Source organism: Blennius ocellaris, assembly GCF_963422515.1.
Source record: "Blennius ocellaris genome assembly, chromosome: 18".
Classification (NCBI taxonomy): domain Eukaryota; kingdom Metazoa; phylum Chordata; class Actinopteri; order Blenniiformes; family Blenniidae; genus Blennius; species Blennius ocellaris.
This window is the reverse complement of record NC_137667.1, coordinates 7,288,961-7,309,770: the sequence shown is the minus strand read 5'-3', so window position 1 is coordinate 7,309,770 and position 20,810 is coordinate 7,288,961. Positions and strand designations below refer to the sequence as shown.

The 20,810-nt window shown below is 43.1% G+C and overlaps 1 protein-coding gene across 1 annotated transcript; it reads right to left on the bottom strand.

Moving 5' to 3' along the window:
- Positions 1–33: 33 nt before the first annotated feature.
- rnf217 (ring finger protein 217) lies at positions 34–12,992 on the bottom strand. The gene is made up of 7 exons (XM_080513819.1): positions 11,927–12,992; positions 8,326–8,547; positions 7,352–7,516; positions 6,443–6,540; positions 6,259–6,362; positions 5,136–5,207; positions 34–4,474 (listed from the first exon to the last, which is right to left on the bottom strand). Exons 1-7 carry the CDS (start codon positions 12,959–12,961, stop codon positions 4,395–4,397), a joined length of 1,776 nt encoding a protein of 591 aa, XP_080369945.1. The 5' UTR covers positions 12,962–12,992; the 3' UTR covers positions 34–4,394.
- Positions 12,993–20,810: the final 7,818 nt, after the last annotated feature.

The window sequence follows — 20,810 nt, the reverse complement described above, 5'->3', positions numbered from 1 at the left end:
CAAGGAGTACATTTCATTTTTTTTTCATTTAGTTTATTATCCATTAAATTCTCAGATGAAAACAGTGTACCTGGTTAAGTGAGCAATAATAATAACAACAGCAGATATTTCTTACAGTGGCAGCAGGTGGAACAACGGGCTCCTGGTGCAAACAAGGAGAAAAAACTAATTCATTTTCTGTGACTAGAAATATTCTTGTCAACAAAGCAGTGTATTACAAATAAATATGTTGCTGTGGTTCCAACATGTGGTCCATCCAGGTGTTACTCATAATACACAATGTAGTGAAACATCAACGTCCAGGTCTCCTGAGATAAAAAAAAATAACCTGTGATGTTTCTTTCTCCAACTAGACACTTCATTTGCTGAAAAAGACACATGTTTTTGGTATAATCCCCTCTTTCTCTTAGAGTCCATGTCAGCCTTGTCCATTCAATGCTGGAAACAGGGCTCACAGTGCCACTGCTCCTTCATTTGAATTCAGAGAGTGAGGTTAATATGAACTAAAGTAAAGTGACATTTTAACTTGTGCAAAACTACAACAGTGATTTGGATTTGTGGTACTAAAGTTAAAATTCAAGATATAAAACAAAAGTTTTGTCCAAATCCAAATCGATGTACTGCATATTCTCCGTGTTTGGGTAAGACATAGATTAATAGTAGTTACACTCACACGCTTCTCTCACATGGGATCTCTATGATGAGGAATCAGCTGTTTCAGTAGTTGTTCAAGAACGCAAAACGACACCCCAACATGCGCTCGCTAATCTGATCCACAATCACTGTCTAGGCAACATTGCACTTTCACGCTATTATCACTTTGAATGCAGTAGAAACAAACAAACAAACAACAACAACAACAACAAAAACCAGAGGTATCAGCCAGCCGACACATCCTGGCAGAGCAAAAGAAGAAAAAATAACATTGGCCAAAATAAGTCACGTCATTCAATCACTACTCAATTTTATCACTTATGAAACCACATCAAAGTGATTTAATTATTTTGTTATAAAAATACAACACAAAAACAAAGCACTGATGGGCTTTAACATGGCTTCTTAATGTCACACAAGTAGGCATTTATATACACACTTGTGTGAAAGGCTTAAAATAAAAATATAAACTATTGCGTGGGGCAAGCACCGTCTTATACTGCAAGTTGTTTTATAACCAGGCAACATCGAGTCGAACACCACAATGTCTGAAAGGAAACAAAATATAGACTGTAAACAAAAACTTAAAGAACTGCTTGTTTTTCCAAATCGTTTGATAGTTGCCATTTGTCAATTGATCGGCAACTGTAAATCAATCAATCAATAAATCAATCAATCAAGAATAAACTCAAGAACAATTTCAGCTGTGATACACACAGATCAACTGGTGTGGTTGAATGCGACGAAAAACTTAGAAAAATACCTGTTCATGAATGACAGGAAGTAAAGCTCCAGGTAAAAACAACAATAAAAACAATGCTCACTGCCACTCATAAAGAAATCACAAAAAAAAAAAAAAAAAAAGCTGAGGGTCAAAAGATAAACAGCCTGTGGAGGTTGCCAACTGTGTTTCAGTATTTAAATTTACTCATTTATTTGTGCTGCTGCATTTTTTTTTTTTTTTTTCCTTTTCTTTACATGCGTCTTCGGGTTTCCCCTGGAAACCCTGTGCAAGGAAACACAGACAGTGTTGGCAACACGGTGACACTTCGACCTCTTTTGACACTACAGTGCTTCAACTCCCTAGAACGGAGGCAGCTCCAGGCAAATTCATCAGGAAGCATTTTTATATATATATATCTTTTTTTTTTTTTTTTTTTTTAAATCTATTATGCTGTTCAAGTGACTTCAGTGGCACAGCGCTGAGTTCAGTGAAAAGAAATCAAACTCCCTGAGGGTGGAATCAAACCCAGAGCTCGGACCTCTTATGACTGCTGAAATCAGACTCACAAGATGCCGTGTCGCAACGCAGCACGTTTAGTATCACTTGGTATTCATCCACTACCTTGTATAAACATCAAGTCCACTTAAGGTTCTTTCCTTCACTCCTTTAAAGAAGATTCGGCGCTTCGATATTCACCCGAAGTAGAAATGCACATCTCGACTGCGTTGGTTTCTCGTGGGAACGTCACCGCTAAGCTTCACTGTATCGTCCCAGACCTTCTCTCACTGCATCATCGTTTGCACACATCAATTGTTCAATCGTGCCTACCCCTGACTGTGTGGGTTGACCTTTAAGTAAAGACTGAAAAAAAAAAAACTGAAACAAAAGAAAAACAGATCACTCTACAGCCCAATCAGATAAACACACAAAAGAAGTGTGTGACCGATGAGGAAGGCTCTTGTCTTTGACCTTGCATTGTGCACAGCAGGGCAGCTCTACGTTATTTTGGTCGAACGGGAGTTCAAAGAGTGGGGCTTTTTTTTCCCGGTGGCTACGGCTCCAGTGAATGTGAATGCCAGCACTCCCATACTGAGGTTTTTTGTGCTGCAATCATCTGTCTCTCAACTGGTGCTCATAGATGAGGTCAGAGTCCAGTCGGGCCTCTGAGTGCGGGATGGACAAAGGATGTGAAAAGGACAATCAAAGAGCAGAGACAATAAGTGAAACAATGACGGCGGCGAGGAGTGAAGGATAAGTGAAGGACAGCCGGCTGGTGGCTGCCAGGTGGCGACCTTTAAAGCTCTTGAAATTCTCCTGTTTCCTGGCAGCACTCAGTACATGTCCCTACTCATGTGCCAGTTTGAATGAATCAAGAGGAGACGTGATGAAAACAGCTGTGCCCGTCCAAACTGTCCGACCGTCTCGCAAAAAACATGATCAACTAACGATCTACGATCAAATATAATAAATCAGTGCACAGCAAACGGATCTGAATGGCTCTTTGGCGAACCACTGTCCTTCCTACAAGATGAAAAGAATAAAGAAGTAGCCATTTTATTCTGTATATCTCACACCCAAAGCATTTCTGCTTGTTCTCTGCACCCCTGACCAGTTTTCAACCATCTCAGTTCTATTTTTACAGCCTGTGTGTTTGAAACCTCTGCCAGGGTGAAAAAAAAAAAAACCCAACAACAACAAAAATTTAACAAAGGGACAGACTCATCTGTCCATCCCGCCACACCAAGCATTTTGTTTTGGCACAGTAGCTTTTTTTTTTTTTTTTTTTGATGATGCAGATACTGGCAAACAGTATGCGGGCACAGCAGTGGCGACATGTTTGGTGGGGAGAGTTGTGCGAGAGCCGCGGGGGCTCGGCCAAAAGAGGGGAGCGGGGAAGGGTCAGTGATGGAGGCAGACGACCACAGGAGGAGCTGATGGAAAAGCATAAAAGAATGGAGGCTTAGCAAAAAGTGCTTTCAGTGTCAGGGGGCTGGGTATATATCCTGTGTGTGTGTGTGTGTGTTCTTTTTTAACTAGGTGTTTCTCTCAGGAGTTGCGAACACACCCCGTTTTCAAACTCCTCCAAGCCAAAATTTGAGATCAGGTAGAGTTATCCAAGTAAGGCAAGAGTAGTCGTATGTCAACCTTCCTTTCACGTTATCGTCTACAGAGTCAAAGACTCAAACTGCAATGGAAACTTTCCATATCCGTCAAAAAGCCAAGCGTCTTCTAAAACAACACGATGAGCAAAGATGATGTTGCACCAGCGGGAACTTCTCTTTCTTTCCAACATGGCTTGTTCCGAATGACGTTTTCCACCTCACGGCTTCGCTCTTGAACTCGAGAGTCCGCACTTTCATTGTCAAGCTCGTTCTGCAGGGTTTCCATTACCGCTCGTGAGATCAATGCATCAAAACTGCGAACCAGTACTCTTAAAAACAAAACATTGCCACAGGCTGTTAGCTGTGACGGTTACCTGTGTTCAGATTTGTTCTCCTGAATAACAGTTACTAATAAATGTGCAGCGAAGTAGTGAAAAAAATGGCGAGCGTGTGCCGCCGAAATGTCCTCCGAAGGGTCCGCAGCGAGTGTTTTGGGCAGTAAGAAATCCCTCTCTACAGGTGAGAGCTGTGAACTTGAATTCAGATTTAAGAGGCTTCATACATTCACTGTCCACTGAGTGACGGGCACTGTCCAGGAGATTTAACCTACATTTAAGGATCTGTCTTCCTTTTTTTTGGGCCAAAAAAAGTCTAGTGTCCTTTCAGGAATAATCCTGTGAGAAATAAATAACCAGGATGTGATGCTGTGCAATAATCCAGCCTCTTTTTTTGTACGTTTATTTGCTTCCTTTTTCCAGAAACATCCTCAAAACTTGGCCCGTGATCATTGTACGGTGCTCGTCTCACAGGTTTTGTAAGCACTCGGGCCTGGCACGTCCGTCCCTGAGAAGAAGCGGGGCCTCGCTTTTTCGCACGCCGTGACTGTGTGACGTGGACGAGGAGTGGGAGGAGCTTCAGATCCACCGTCCTGAGCCGCGGGTGTGCTGCTTCTTTCTCCTCTTAAACACGTAGTAAACCGGGAAAACGACCAAGCCTGCACAAGACGGAAGAGAGGACAATGAAGGATCATTCGCTAATAATACATCAACATCTCGAACTGACATTCCTCTGTGGATGTGATTTGATTATTTCAAATTACGCCGAGTAAACCGATTTGGTATTTGTGAAATAAATTGAGCTGAAATAGGATGGATTGGAGAGGACAACACTGATTCCATTAATGATAAAAAATAAATATGAATCTACCATTGTGGCAAATTTAGTTTGCTGCAGATCATCAGTCAGGCTTACAGGCGCGGAGAGGAGATTAACAGTAATTACAGTTCAGCCGAGGCATCGATAGTTTACAATACAGCCTTGACGAATGACTTGTGCAGTACAAACCTCCAGCTGCTAATGTGTTTCCAGGAAACAAAAGTCAGTCATCCAGAGAGTGATAATGTGGATCTCAAGCTTTGGCATAGTTTTAATAGGAAAGGTTTGCTTGTATTTAGCAGAAAAAAAAACAACAACAGCCATAATGAGAAATATCATTGATGGTGCAGCAGCTTCCATTTTGCCATGTGGAAAGAAAAACCAAAAACTCCATACTTGTTACTAAGCCAAAACCTTTTAGCAGCTATGTGTGGATCTGCTCTCACTGGAACTTCGCTCTGAATAATCAACATGTGTGCTCATGTGTGTAATTATGTTACCTATCACCAACGCAAGAGCTCCCAGCACCACCACCAGAAGAATGACCACTGGAGCTATCAGCACTTTGGTAGCTGCATAGAGAAATAGAAAAAAAAGAGAAAGAGAGAGAGAGAAAGAGAGAGGAAGACTTGAAAGAAAATCTCAGAACATCAGCCAGTTACATTTAGACAGTCTGCTTTGTGTAGGTCGCCCTCATTTCATCGAAACACCTCGAACCAGCCGTCGCTTGGATTTCCCAGGGTCTGTTATGTGCCGTCGGGCATCAAGACATCGGCGGCAATGTAAATATAGTCCGTAAAGTCCTGGAGGATGCAACTGGGTTGAAATGTGGGGAATTAGGAGGAAGAAACTGCCTGTAAAGTCTTTAACATGTTCGTCAAACCACTAGAGAACAGTTTGGTTACGATGGCGAGAACATGGCCTGCCAAAAAAAACAAACATTCCTCCCTCCCAGAGTTCATCATCCTGCCAACTATTCTCCAGGTAAACATTCAAAACTCATCCGACTGCCCACAGAAAGAAAACATGACTCATCTGACGGGGTGATTTTCTTCAAGCTGTGTTCTGACAATGAAAGCTAAAAAAAAAAAAAATGACAGTATGAACCCAAGATCAGAAAAGTCCTCCTCTGAGGACCATATCTGTGTGTAATTGTGCACAGCAGTCTTTGCCTTCCTTCACACAGGTCAGTACTCAAAGGGGCTCTGAGAAACCTTGTGTACAATTAGGCTCATGGTTTCACAGATATCTGTGACCTTGGCCCTCGCCACTCTCAAACATGTGTCTCGTATGGATTGAAAGTGAGTGCTTGGACGAGGACACAGCTGGGACCTGGATTCTCTCTTTCTAACTTTCCGAGGGGAAATTTACTGAAGAACAACTTGCTCAACCACCCGAGCCACAGCTGTGACTGTGAGAATGAACTGAAAATAACAGAGCTCGCCGTTCTCATTACCAGAGCAAACTGCTTTGTTTAACCGTCACTCTCTTCAAACGGGTGCAATAGCAACGGAAGAGTAACGGGCCACACCTACTAATGAATGTGCAGCTCTCCCTGTTAGCGTAAAGGTATTTATGCCAGGGAACAGGGGGGGGCGTGCTATGAAGGCAGAGCAATCTCACCACAAACGGACCCCCGAACCAGCCGCCTAAGATGGGGTTTATCGGGGAGATAGCGATACTTGCAGCCGAACACACTGAGGTTGGATGTATGGTCCCCGAAAAACCTGACGACAGAAAAAAAGACGGGATCACACGGAAGAAAAGCAATCAGCAGCCAAGAGTGGAGAACGTGGATTTTCCTCACCGCAGGTGTCGGTAGCGCTCTCCACAGCGGTAACAGAAGTTGGTGTTACACTGTGCACAGGTCATGTGATCGCATCCCTCCGTACGCTGGATGTGGATCTGACGAAAGAAACAACAACAGATAGAACTGGATGAGTGGTTGCAGTTTTAAACAAACACATTTCTAATATGATACAATTTGAAATCCAGCTCAGCTGAACTGTAAAAACAAAAACAAAAAAAACCCCCAGCCAAATGAAAACAGTTCTGGTGCGGCATTGTGAAAGCTGTAAGAATGTGGTTAAATAGCAGAGAGAACTGCAGAGAGTCTTCCTAAAAACTGGACGTTAAAGTTCAGCAGCTCTCAGCCACTATTCCAGCTAAACTCAGCACGACACCAATTTGCTGGCTTCAGAGTGGAACATGATCCCCTCCGCCTGCCTCCAGAGCAGCAGCGGCAGACACGGAGTGACAGTGTGACCAACGCAGGAGGAAGCCGCTCGCTGCTGCGAGCGAACACTTCTCATATACCGGTAATTAGCTTAATTTATGTCTTCCTTTGGTCATCTGACAGTCAAATTAGATATTACACAGACTAACTTGGTCACGATGAGGCTGCAAGATAAGACTGTGCTAGTTTTACGGTCATCAGGGAGATGCCAGGAAGTCTCACTGATATGGTTTGTGTCATCACTCCTCCCCCAATAGAATAACCAGCTACGCATGGACGTTCTGCTGTTTCCTCCATTCTACCCGTCGTTCCATTTCTTTAATCTTCTCATCCATTCCTGCTTTCGTGCTTCCCAACCTGCACCGATTCATTCATCTATGCTCACCCCACCCTCCATCAGTCACTTCCCATGAGCCCACGCTGCATCCACATGCAGCAGAAACAAAGCCTTGGTGGTCAGTTGTAAGGCCCAGCTCTCACCTTGCACCGAGGACATTTCTGGGCGTTTCTTTGTCCGTCCTCCATGACACTCGCCCAGGTTCGTAGCAGCTTATCTCCTTTCCTGTAGTCGCGGCATTTGATCCCATTGTGCCAGGGCGCATGGCATTTGAAGCACCACACGAACTGGCAATTGCTACACTGGATCTGCAGCAGGGACAGAGCGCCAACAGAGTAGCAAGACGGAGGATGATGATGATGCTCCAAATTGCGCAATCACAACAAATGTGTTACTTTTCAAAAGAGGTGTCGACTTGAATGTCACGATTGGGACACGAGTTGGAGTGATGAAGATGTATGTACGTAGAGTTAGAGGTTGGTAGATCGGTAGGTCATCTCCCAATCGGAAGGTTGCAGTTTTTCCGATTCCCGTCTCCACCTGTCTCCGTGCCAAAGTGTCCTTGGGCAAGACACTGAACCCCAAACTGCTCCCATTGGAGTGACAGCGCCTTGAATGGCTGCAGCCTCCATTGATGTGTGAATGTGTGAGTGAATGGGTGAATGTGATGAACTATGTAAAGCTCTTTGGAGCTGCTCACACAGCTGTTAGGTGCCATATAAGTGAAGTCTATTTACCATATTCGTAATTTATAGCCATGGATTATTAACATTTGTGAAGATGAGCAAACCCCCATAGTGCATTAATCAGGTCGTTCCCCCGCAACTCTCCTACCAATCAAGCTTTATCTCACGCTGAGTACTAATTGCTGCCTGAATAGCGGGCTTTATGCTTTTCAATACATTAGATAATTATATGAGATACTAAGATGACACGACAGCATTTCGGAATCCAATTCGCCCATCTTACTTTAAATAAACTTGATTTAGTTGTGTGAACATAATTAAGTTGATGTATTGATGAATCTATCTGCCAAAATGAGTTTGAATGGCACAGCAACCATTGGGATTTGTTGTTAACGTTAAGAGTGACGGCCGCAGCTGTTGTAGGATCTTACCTTGTACTTGTGCTCGGAGCGGTTTGGGTTTTGTGCTTTCAGACACGTGAAATGACTGCAGTGTGGGCAGGGCTTGGTGCTCGAATCCAGCTGACTCAGCTCCAGAAAGTATTGGTATTTAGCCACGTTCTCTTTGGCTAAATGAGCAATCACCACTCCCTCCTCCAGATTGCCATTGCACTCCGGGATTGGACATCTGATATAAACCTTACCCATCCGCACCTGGAAAACATCACGGAAAGGTAATTGTGCATTATACATGAGGCAGTTTGAGCTGAATGTCTGATTACAATGTCATACAAGGTCAATTTTAAATGAGAGTGTGCCCTCCCTTTGTTTTCATGCCAGTCAAAATAAATACAGAAGTGCTTCAGGGTCTGGCATGCTGCCACTCTCGCCGGCATTTGAAAATCTATAATAAATGCATGCAGAATGATTAATCTTTCCATGTTGTTATCAATTCATCCTCCTTAGGTTTGCTTGGCGGTGCAGTCGATCTCAACGGGCAACATCCTGGACAGGATGCCAGTCCATCACAGATCCAACACAAGAGACAAACACACTAAAAATCACAACTACGGGTGATTTAGAGTCACTGATTAAACTACGATGCCTCCAAATCAAGTCTCGGACCGGGGACGTTCTCAGTATGAGCTCAAAGTGTTAAGTTCTATTTCATAAAATTGCAATGTACACATTTAGCTATCCTGTGGACCTCATCATAATGTATCTCGCTGTTTTGGCTTTGTATCCTCACAGGGCATCTCGTCTTCTCCTGTTCTACTGCCTCTTTCTTTTCTTTTACATCATTACTCTGTCTCACTTTCTGTCTTTCCATCATCACAGCCTGAAAGACCTGTTGCACTGACACATGATAGCACTGTGTGTGTGTGTGTGTGTGTGTGTCGGGGGGATATTGGGTGGAACACCACCAGAAATCCTTGCTGTTGTTCTTTGCGTTGTGATTGTCCTCACACATGCACGCACACACGTGCACACACACACACACACACACGCACACACACGAAGCCCATTATATGATTATGAAAATGTATCCTGTGCAGCCCTGTTGCCAGTGTTTCCGCAACACCAACACCGTGATGATGACCACTGGCAGACTGGTTGAACAGGTTATCACTGTTATAAATACACACCGTGTGCAAGATGTTAAAAATGTGGGAGACTTTGTTCAATAGGTCGACCCAGCGGCCACCAGCACTGCTAATGACAGGCCGACAACGAATGGACCGACGCCCGTCACAACGGGGGGGAATGTTATGTTTTGTCAAAGCCGTTTGACGTCACGCCGAGTTGGATTACATAATCCACACAACGTTCATATGCTGACGAGGACTGTGACACCTACAGACCATGACAACTTAACAAGTGATAAGACAAGTGTAAAAGCATTCATATGTTATACACTTGTGTTGAATAATGAGAAACAATAAGCAAAGCGATAAACAGTTTGAATAAGCTATTGAAAAGTAATGAAAATAAGTAGTTCAGCTTGACAAAAACAGCAAATAAACTAAACAGTTGACAAATGATACATTCTTTAAAAAACACATGCATGTTTTTGATCGGTCGAGTGAGATATGTATACAGGAGTTTCAGTCATTAAATAAACAATTTAGAGAAGAAAAAACTAAAGGACGCAGTTTAAAATGTTTAAGTACATCCTAATTACTTTTAGTAATTTTTTTGCAGAGTAGTAACTAAAAGGGTTAAATACACTGTAATAATAAATATAGTATATTGAAGATGATCACATAAACAACACATTTTAAAGGAGAAATCAACTATGAATCAATTGCTATTATATTGCTATTTCATCTCAGTAAAGCACAATGATACAGCCTGGTTCTGAGAAGCCTGGGAAATAACAGAATGAATGTTTAAACCACATGGTCACACAGCAAGCTGCCGTCCTTTGACCCAAACAGACCTTCTTAGTTCAAATGACCAGAGAATATCTGAGTCTCTTCTATATGTGTCCATATACTGAGGTCTCTCTGATGAGGCTTAAAGGTGAATTTAAAAGCAGCCAGCAGTGCATTAACAGAAATAAATCCACCGACACAGATCATTTACACGACCCTTCTCATTTTCAGAGTTCTTATCAGTGTATGTTTGTCTCTGTGTTTATGACTATTGGTGCTTTGTTATCAAAGCAGGACAAATGCAGATAGAAATGTGGTCTGAATGTCTGATAGAAGCCGTTTTATCTCCAACAGATAAAGCAGAAAATCAAAAACAGCAGCAAAGAGAGCAGCCTTTATCCCGTCTTGTAAAATAACAGTCACTGCTCACTTGTTTATTAAAACTGGAATTATGATCATAAGATTTTGGAGTAGCAGCATCTCTTGGAAAACCATTTGAGGACAAATTCATGCTTCAGCTCTGAAAGTAAGCAGTGGTTATTACCATGCAGTCTGTATTTCCACGAAAGCTACAGTACACTTAAGATTATTAGAAGTGAACGTTCATATATCAATTATACACTTCTTTGAGGTATTAACATGAATCCTTTCAATCAGTGGAGATGACCTTGAGTTTTCCAAGCTTTATCTTTGAATTGCATGAGACGTTATTATGTGTCTTTATTTCTGCAGATTTGAAAAGTGACTTCGCAAAGATGTTCCTCCAGCCATGAATATGTAAAACAAAGTGGTGGTAGGCTGGGGGCATCAACCATGTCAGGAAATGTCTTGTGGGACTGTAACTACACACGAGGACGTGTTTGAAGGTGGATTTGTTAAGAAGCCCTGAAGAAAGAAGTTCTCCAGAACAGATTAAAGTCGTCTACCGTGACTGCAGCCAGTTACTCAGATTCACAGAAAAATACTCACAAGACAAGAAGGTGTGTGGATGTTGCCCTGTAATGTTTTTGTCGTCTCATTAAGCTCGTCTTAAAGGGGTCATATTATGCAAAATTCACTTTCTAATGGTTTTCCAACCCTCTATAGTGTCATCAGGGGTTCAGCCAATTCCAATCAAGGTAGGCCCCTCCTTTAACTCCTCCCACAATTAGGCAGCTCTGGTCCGGCACATGGCACCACAAGAAGAAGAACTTCCTCCTCTTCCCAAGATGGGCATGTGTGGGTGGAGCCAGTCCAGCTCACACAGACACAGCAGATTCTGAATGCAGCTAATATGATCCAATATTCAAATGGCTGAAAAGAAAACAAGAGCTGGATTGAATACAACGTTTTTGGACTGACAAGACCCACGTGAAAGTGTTGAAACACTGGATAATATGACCCCTTTTAAAAGGCTGTGCAGACCAAGATTCAGGTTCTAGGTACACAAACCAAAAGGAAGATTTGGAGTTGCAGGATTATAATAAAACAATCTGTAATGTAGAGGTGTGGCCTCTTAATCTGGATGATTTCCTTGAAACATAAGGGGTCAGCTGCTGCTGATGGTCCAGACTAATACCATGGGGGCAGATATGGCTCTAAATATAGCTCCGTAAAAAAAGAAAAAAAAAAGCATGGCCTGTGTTTACTGCAGCTCAAGGCTACTTTACCCAGCTGCTGCCTGGCCCAGCACTGACTTTCTGCTGCACCCCTCCACCCTCCACCAACCGCCCACCCACCTGGGGGCTGACGTAGAGTTTCAAACACTCGTCGCACACGGCCTTCCTGCAGCAGGACAGGGATGCGACGGTCGTCTCTTCCAGGCACACCCGACAGCTCCGCACCGCCGCCTCCGTCCCGGACAGCTCGTTGAACAGCCGATAGGACAGATCCCCGAACGGGTCGACCAGGTCGTCCACCGTGTACAGGCTCGGCTCGGGACTCGAACCCGCGCCTCGTCCCGACACCGAGTCCACGTCCGTCGCGGTGCTCGCCGCCGCCGCCGCCGCTTCATGGTGGTGCCGGTGAGGGATTTCAGCCTCTTTCAGGAGACCGTCGTTGGCGATGCAGTAAACGGTGCAGTAGATGTGCTCGTTGGCGGTGCCAGACTCGCCCGGAGTGTCTCTGCCGGCCTCACCGTCACATTTACCGACATTCTTGAAACATTCAACAACTCCTTCCACATCCGAAGTGGCGAAATCGCTCGGGGTCGGCTCGTTTCGCGCACCGGCTCCTACCGTTTCCCCGTCCGACTTTTTTTGACACTCGCCACATTCACTTCCATGGCCGTTGCCAGCGTCGCCGTTCACGCTTCCTCTGCGGGTGTCGTGCTGCATCCGACCGCTGCCGTGTGCCCGGTGAGACGGAGACCTCGAGTCCCCGAAATTCCTCCTCAGAATCTCGGCAGCGCTCGTCCTCCGCCCCGCTCCCCCTCCGCCGTTGCAGTTGTTGTTGTTGTTGCCCTCCGCATCCCTCTCCTCCTCCTCCTCCTCCGCCGCCTCCTCCTCCTCCTCCTCCTCCTCCTGCCTCCCCTCCTCCTCCTCCCCCGCCCCCGGGCTGCTCCGCTCCCCCGACCCCCTGTCCGGTGATAACCGGGAGTTGGACCTCAGATGTCCGACCAGTCGCACAACTTTGCCGTCCGTGATGGAAGTTTGTGTCGGCAGGCTGCGGGACAGTCTCGCCCTCCCCTCCTCGAAACTGCTGATAAAACCGGGCATTTTACAGTCGTCGGCTCCCGGTCCGTCATCGTCCATCCCCAGTTTGGCTCTCCCCATGGAGCGAGCGGCGCTCGGAGCCGGGAGGACCTCCGACTGTCTGCCGCAGCCAAAACAAAAACAAAGCCCGTCCTCCGGCTCGCAGCTTCCGGGTCTCCCGGTGAGGAGGCGGGGAATGGCGGCAGGCCGAGGGGAAGCCTAGCGGTGGAGTGCAGCCTCACACGCTGCTGCTCCGTCAGAGCTGCTGGAACATGGATTACGGTACCCCAAATACCCCCCCCCCCCCTCTCTCTCTCTCACTCTCTCTCTCCCCCTCCCTCCCTCTCTCTCTCAACAAAGCTCTATTAAAGATTACTGAACTGGACATACCGGGCACACACCCAGGGCTCTCCTGGATCTGAGTCCAGAGGTGAGTTGTATAATGCAAAACAATCAAAATTCCAGCATATAAATAGTACAACACCGGAAAATGTGAATAAGTTAGAGGAAAGTCCACAAAACAACTGGTGGTGTGCAATACTGCAAGATTTGGTATCGATTCGATACCAAGTAAATACAGGGCCAGTATCGGTGTTACCAATCTGATATTGATACTTTTTGAGATTCAGTGGCAATGCAAAATCTGGATGAATTTTCATGGCTTTTAAGTTTTTTTATGATTTTTTTTTGTTACTTTGTTTATTGTTTGTCTCATAATAAAACATTTTGCTCAAACAACTAAACAATTTTCTCCCATACATTGTAATGTCTGGATTTCTTTATCTTAAATAAACAAACGGAACAAATTAGAAGAAAACATTATTCCAGGGAGAGCTCATGATGGAGCAGCATGCATACATACATGAGAAAAATGTAAATTAAATATCAATCTTATTGCACTGATATCATTCGATGTCGATACCAATATAGGTATTGATATTATTGATATTTGGATCCATCTGCCCACCATTAAAAACAACCACTATAATGCTAATCCCAGTCCAGGATCATATCCACCGAAGGATTTATATTTATTGGTTGAATATTCTAAGAAAAAACCTGATAAATCTGGAGTACGACACTATTACAACACTGATGACTGAGATGAGAGACACGGCGACATCTATATGTGTTGTTTGAATCATTTGTAATGATTGATGAGATGTAAACAAGACACAGTGCAGTGGACTATGGCTGAAATAATCAGATCACCTTATCTTCTGTGTTTGGCCACTGTGACTACATGCTGCATATGATTTACCTGCATCGTTGTCCCTTTTAAATACATGCAAAAATGTCCAAATATCAACCCTAAAATACTTAATATATTTCTTTTCTTAGACTAACGATACGTGACATTGGCAGTACATGGACGTGGAGGTGAAAGTAATATTTTTTTCACCAGTACTGTCACGTTCTCCCCAACAGTGGACAGGTTTCAGTGTCACGTCAGTAATGGATCTCTTTAGTACTGCAGACTCTAATACGAACTGAGTCAAGCCATCTCCATGACAACTGAACAAACTGTCTCCACTAATGAAGACTGTAACCTTGGTTTATTTATTTCTGATGGAACTGCTTTTCAAAGTCGCAGATTTACTGATGGATATCAAAATGACCACAAGCACTTCAATTCTCACGAAAAGAAAAAAAAAAACCATACAGCTTTTCCCTGCCTGGACATTGCATGTATATTAGAACGCACCAATATGTGCAGCTCTTTAATAAATAACAATAGTAAGAGTAACTAGTATTGAGGTGAACTTTTAACACTGTTCATGACCAACAGTTCTTCAGGGAATTATATATTAGAAGCATCTAGATATCCCTTCAAATTGCATGTACGTGTCTGTTCCGTCTGTGAACACTGTATTTCTGTCACCGTTTCTTTATCGGGAGAATCTGAAGACCATGTCGCGCTAACACTATTATCCTGGCTGTAATTGCTGCTGGTAGAAGTAATGCACCAAAACCAAGCTATTAGACATAGCTGTCGTAGATCAGTTGCTTTCCATTGCATCACGCTCACAGTTCACTTCATCTTCATAAACACCCCTCCTTAAACAACCTTCAGTTCACTTCGCTGGGGAAAAGTGACACTTCCAGCACTGAAGAATGAAAGCAATTTGAACAAACAAAATTATTATTATTTTTTTTTTTTTAAAGCTGAAACGCTGTTGGCACAAAACGTTGAAATAAACCCAACCGGAGCGCCTGTAAAATGGGTTGTTAGCTCTGTTACGATTTGTTATTAATGCCATAGGGCGCGAGCCACGCTGTAATTAGTTTTCTTGTCCTGGCTGTGCCCAATTGGCTTTAGAGGAGAATGCCAACAAGGCAAAAAAAAAAAAAAAAAAAAAAAAAAATATATATATATATATATATATAATTTAAAAAAAACAAAGCAAGTTTATTAAATAAATCCTGAAAGCCCATCAGGAGTGTTCAGGACTGAGTCCCTCCACACAAAGCCGGTCGAAAGGGAAGGCAGGATGCGAATAAATATTTCAACTGCTTCTTAGTTTGAGCTTTGCTTCCATCTGAAACCCGGACTAATGCACCTATTAGGATGACTTCAGCTTCTTACTCAGGAGGGCTTTAATCTAAATTGAGTCAAAAGTTTCAAGCTTTTTTTTTTTGGACATTATTATTCTTTGTGATTTAAGAATTAGATTTATCTTGCAGTAAATGAGGACATCAGAATGCTCTGCCCCTCTTTTTGGCCTCCTAACATTGACTGTGTAAGTTAAGGGAAAGTATGTGCATTACAGCAATCGTTTAATATTGTCTTTCACTTGCGACCACGCTGGTGGTACGTATGATTGGCTTTTATTTCTGTAATTTCAGAGACAGGTGAGAATATCCCTTGTTTGATTGAAAGCTTTAGGGCCTCGTGGGAATGGATGTAATAATGGGATCCAAATAATAATAACAATAATAAAGACAGTCTGCCCCACACATGATGTAAATACAGTGAATACATCGAAACTGTGTCAGATAACAGAGGACTCGATATAGACGTTCCTTCTCCACACTCTACTTTAATCCCAGCAGTCTGGTTTATGTACACCCGGTCACCTGTGGGGAAAGCCAGCATGAAGACAGAAGGAGTTAAGCCAACAGACATGGTGAACTTAAACAAATCAACCCAGATCCACATGGTAAAACCACACGTCGGTCCTTTCACTGGCTGCTGCAGCCACACTGATGCACTCTGGGAATATTTAATGAGTTTTGATTATTGCACTCTCCATTCGCTCATCAAATTAAATGTTCTGTGCTGTGACAACCCAGTTTCCCTAAAATATGCAATAAAACGAATTAAAGCAGATGTGTTAAAGGGTTTTACTTGTTCTTATTTTCCTGTGATGTATTTAATAAAAAAAAAAAAGGGGGGGGGTATGCTGAATCCATCTGATGGGACAAATAACAAGGTTAACCATGTTAGAAGTGAGGAATAAACTTGGATTGCTGTTCATCCTTGATTTAGACCAGGATCTGCTGACATAAATGTTGATAATTTGTTTGAATGCTGCAGGGGTGAAGCTGGTGTCCAATTACATCTACTTGACAGTGAGTCTCACCATCCCAGTTGAATTGAAGTACAAAAGGGTATTTGTTTTTCAAGTGTTGATCAAGAAAAACTGCTTCAGTGGACCCTCAGTATGTGAATAATCACACAAAGAGGGCAATAGGCTGCTGTTAAATACAATCATTGCTTACATTTGAAATATGTTTGTGGGGGCGCAAAATAAACTAATTCCTTTGGCTCTGCTCCATATTTCTGTTGCAATTATTATTTTTTTTAACCCTTTATATGGATGTAAAATTCTCCACACAGAAAAAACCCCACATCTACATGGATAACGCTCCAAAGATAGGAAACTGTACATTCTTTCTTTCTTATTACTTTAAAATTCTGGAGTTGTTATTGCTGCTCATTAATCAGTAATGAGTCCTTCCTTCCGTTGAAAGTGTTGAGATTGGAAGCAGGTTCTGGGTTAAGTGCTGTGTAGTTCACCATGACATGGGAAATAATGTACTGAAGTGCACAGTCTCACACACACACACACACACACACACACACACACACACGTACACGCACGCACGCACACACACACACACACACACACACACACACACACACACACACACACACACACACACACACACACACACACACACACACACACACACACACACACACACACACACACACTGGTCATATTCCTAAATGCTTTCTGATCTGTTGTCTTCAAGTATGCCAAATTTAGACTGTCTGGGATATTGGCAACGGCTACACAGTGTCAGTTAAATCAATCAACTCCATCAAAGACAAATAAATTAACAGATGAATCCACTTTCAGTTCAAGCAGTGTCTCAAGCGAATGCCTCTCTCAATTTGGCTTCACCGGAACGAAAAGGTGACCTCCCCCTTCACAGGTTCTCATTTGAAATCTTCCCAAAACAAACAATTAATCCACAGTCATTTCAATTATTTAAAAGAAATGTGCAGTGTTGGCTGACGGGGGTCAGATTCAAGTTTCAAGGTTGTTCCTGCGCTGAAGTGAAAGTGAATTTCCAGCCCTGACGGAACGGGAAACTGAAAGAAAACACAGACTATAGTGCAACTAATTCTCTCTCCTCCTATTGTCCTTTTTACTCCCTCATTTGAAAAAAAAAAAAAAAAAGCACTGTACAATTTAGAAGAAATAAAACGGTAGTCCCACTTATACACAACATCATACATTAGTAGTCAACTAGAAAAAACAGTAAACACAGCCACATGTGGTTAAAAAACGTCTAGTAGTTCAAAGTTACATTTCATCGTTTTACACTGAAGTAGCTATTTTTCTCCTTTACTGGGCGGACATTTCAGACTGTGTTATTTATAGAAAAAAACCACAAAGTTCACATTTAGGACTCTTTGAAGAGGGCCGAGGAGCATTTAACAAACCCATCAGTGCCCCTTGTTTTTAAGTAGCTAGTTAGTCACACGCAGCATGAGATTAAATATGCAACAGTTTGGAAACACCTCATGCAAACACACAAAATGTTGGGTTTTTTTTCTTCTTTTTTCTTTTTTTTTTGTGACCGTCGACGCAGTGACCCTGAACGTCACTCGCACAGTTTTACTACAAAACAGATATACTGCCGACGTCGGGTTGGACTCTGCGGTCAGTTTGTCGGTTAGGCCAAAGAGAAGCCAGTGTTCCTTCAGAAAAAAACGTTTGGTCCGGTGATTGCGGATGTGTTCGTTCACATTTCTCCAAAACAAATTGAGGGGGGGGGGTGTCTGGAATGCCATTGTGATGATTTCGTGTGACTCGTGAGATTCTTTCTGCTTCTCCAACAACACAGCCCCTGCTAATGTGTCATTTCCAGTCCGTTTGTTTCCTCCCGACACCGGGATCCACACAAGTCCGTTATGATGAATTGGTTGGCACTTTAAACATCAGAATTTGAGGAGCGAGCTGAAAAGTGGGGGCGAACTGCGAAGTGTGTGGCATCCCTCTGCTGTAATCTCTGTCCTCGTTAGTCCCCCAGCGAGCGTGGACGTGTTCGGCGTCATCGAAAGCGTCCATTTCGAATTCCTTTCGCTTCCCGATGTGTCATATTCACCAGTGGTCTGGAACTGCAATATACAAATCAACTACTAAAAAATGCATTGTGTAGGAGATTGAGAGGCCTCTCTGCTTCCCACGTGGTGATGATAGCGCCACGTTTCCGTGAAGAGATCATCCCTCTCATTAACTTTCTCGCCATCCACAATCAGCCTTTCGACGCCGGCTGGAAAAATGCCGATTCATGACGAGACTCCGACCGCTCTGACTGTGATTGTCGTTTCTGTAAAGGGTGTCGTCTTCGTTTTGCGGTGACGTTGCCTCCAGGAGATTGTGGCTGCTGCTTTTGAACTTGCTAAGTTATTAAGAAGAGCTGGATACTGAGGATGATAAGGCTGATTGGGTGCTTTATCTGGCGTTCAGCACTTTTAGAAATACAGTATAGAAAGAAAAAAAAACGGGCTCGCTGAAAGATGTCTGCAAGAGGACTGAGATGGATGGGAAACTGTTGCCTGATCGCGCTTTCTTTTCTGTGATGTCTTTCCGCAGTGAAGACCAAATATTCAAGCAGCAAGAGACCAAAAGGGCACACGTGGAACAAATGTCCCGCTCGTATCAATATGGCAGAAAACACAGACTTTGGGATGCTGCAGATAAAAGTGCAAGTCATCACTTCTCGTCTGTCAGACCGACGTTCAACTTTTCCGTCCAAACGGAGTCTCTCATGTAAACATCATTAAGATTCACATTAGGAGCTTTAAAAAAAAAAAAAAAGTGGGTGTTGATCTGTGTGTGTATGCTCTTGCATGTTTATTTAGTAATATCAGCCTTTTTGTTTTCAAACCATGCATCTGAGTCGAGAGCATATTAATCTGTTAGTTGACATTCATGAGAAAAAAAATGGAAGAGAATGCAGGCGAGTGATCAAGTCCAGGCCACCGCGCCTTTGAGATCCCAAATGCATCAAAAAAACAAAAAAACAAAAAGGAAAAGATGTCTGACATTCCTTGTGAGCAGGTTCTTGGTTGGAAGTCCAGCTATAAATTGTCAGGCACCAAGAGTAAAAAGTTGCAGACGCTCATACAGGCTCCAGCATGTACACAAGGATCAATCTGTCTTTTTGTTTTCCCTACTCTTTGGCCAGTGCATCTGCATCAGAGAGAACTGTTAGCACTATGGTAAAGTGGCGCGCTTTCGTTTTCTGTTTAGAGGGTTTAAATCAAACTCTCAGAGCACCCATTGGAGGCCTGACAACGCACGTCGCAAATGAGTCATGGCCTCTTTGGTTCCTTTTGGTTCCCTTCAGAATGCAGATACCCAGCTCAAGAGAGGGAAGCATGCCACTGACTGGAATGGGCCTGATGATTAAAACAAAAAACAAAACAAAAAACCAAGCAATTTCACTCCAAGTGTCCTGCAGTTACCGGATTGTTCCACAAGAGGCCAGTGTTTCATCAAGAACTCAGCAGAGAGACAACACAGCAGAGGCCATTGGACCCAACTGTTGGGGAGGGTGATTAAGTTGATTCACAGAATGTGAGTATCTGTTCCCTGTCTACAAGTCTGTGTCTCTATTGTTTTAGCAAAATACAGTCGGAATAGTAAAGCAGGATTCTAAGCAGTGATCGTCAGTAAGGCAGCACTTCTGGAGCAGCTCTTGGGCTTATTTTGACCTGTGGAAACAGAGAAAAAAGATAATTAAAAACAAAACAAAACAGATATGTTGCTCCCAAAACAAATATCTTCAATGTTCAGATTAATCTCTGACAAAAACACATACATCTCAATGTATCTGCCTATATATTTTATATTGAGAAAAACATGAATACAACAGAAAAGAAAAGGTTTCAGAATCCCCGGGGGAAATTCTTTATGTTGTTTGACTTTAAAGCTTCGCTGTAATTAAAAACACAGAAGGTTAAGGGGCTTATGATAAAATGCTAAGTGATACATTTTGTTCAGTACCGTCCTTGACTAAGTAATTCACTCTGGCAAACAGGCTTAACAACATAATGTTGCTTGATGAGGACATCAGAAGCACTTGTCCTGTGTGTTTTATGAAAGATAATAAAACTCAAGAGACAGCTTCACATTCTCATGGGCATACTGGCTCGCAGATACTTACATCCATGCCCAAAATATTAATCATACACACAGAGGCAGAAAAAGAAATCTGAATAAGGACGGAAAATGCAAATAATGTTTTCCGTTTGGCAAAACAAATACCTTTTTTTTTGTTTCTCAGAAATTACATTGAGTACGCTCTGGAGTTACAACCGTTCTTGCCCTCTTGGTTACACCCAGTGAGCGCTCACCAGTGGAACCAGAGAAGAAACCATTAACCACCGGTTCAATGTTATATTATT

Bases quoted from the DNA above. Each gene is read 5' to 3' on its own strand.
- rnf217 (XM_080513819.1), bottom strand. From the start codon at position 12,961: ATGGGGAGAGCCAAACTGGGGATGGACGATGACGGACCGGGAGCCGAC. The intron at 5,208-6,258 runs GTGAGATTGCTC...TTCTCTATGCAG, and splicing joins GGTTCGGGGGTCCGTTTGTG to CTACCAAAGTGCTGATAGCT. The intron at 4,475-5,135 runs GTAACATAATTA...CGTCTTGTGCAG, and splicing joins AGCTCTTGCGTTGGTGATAG to GCTTGGTCGTTTTCCCGGTT.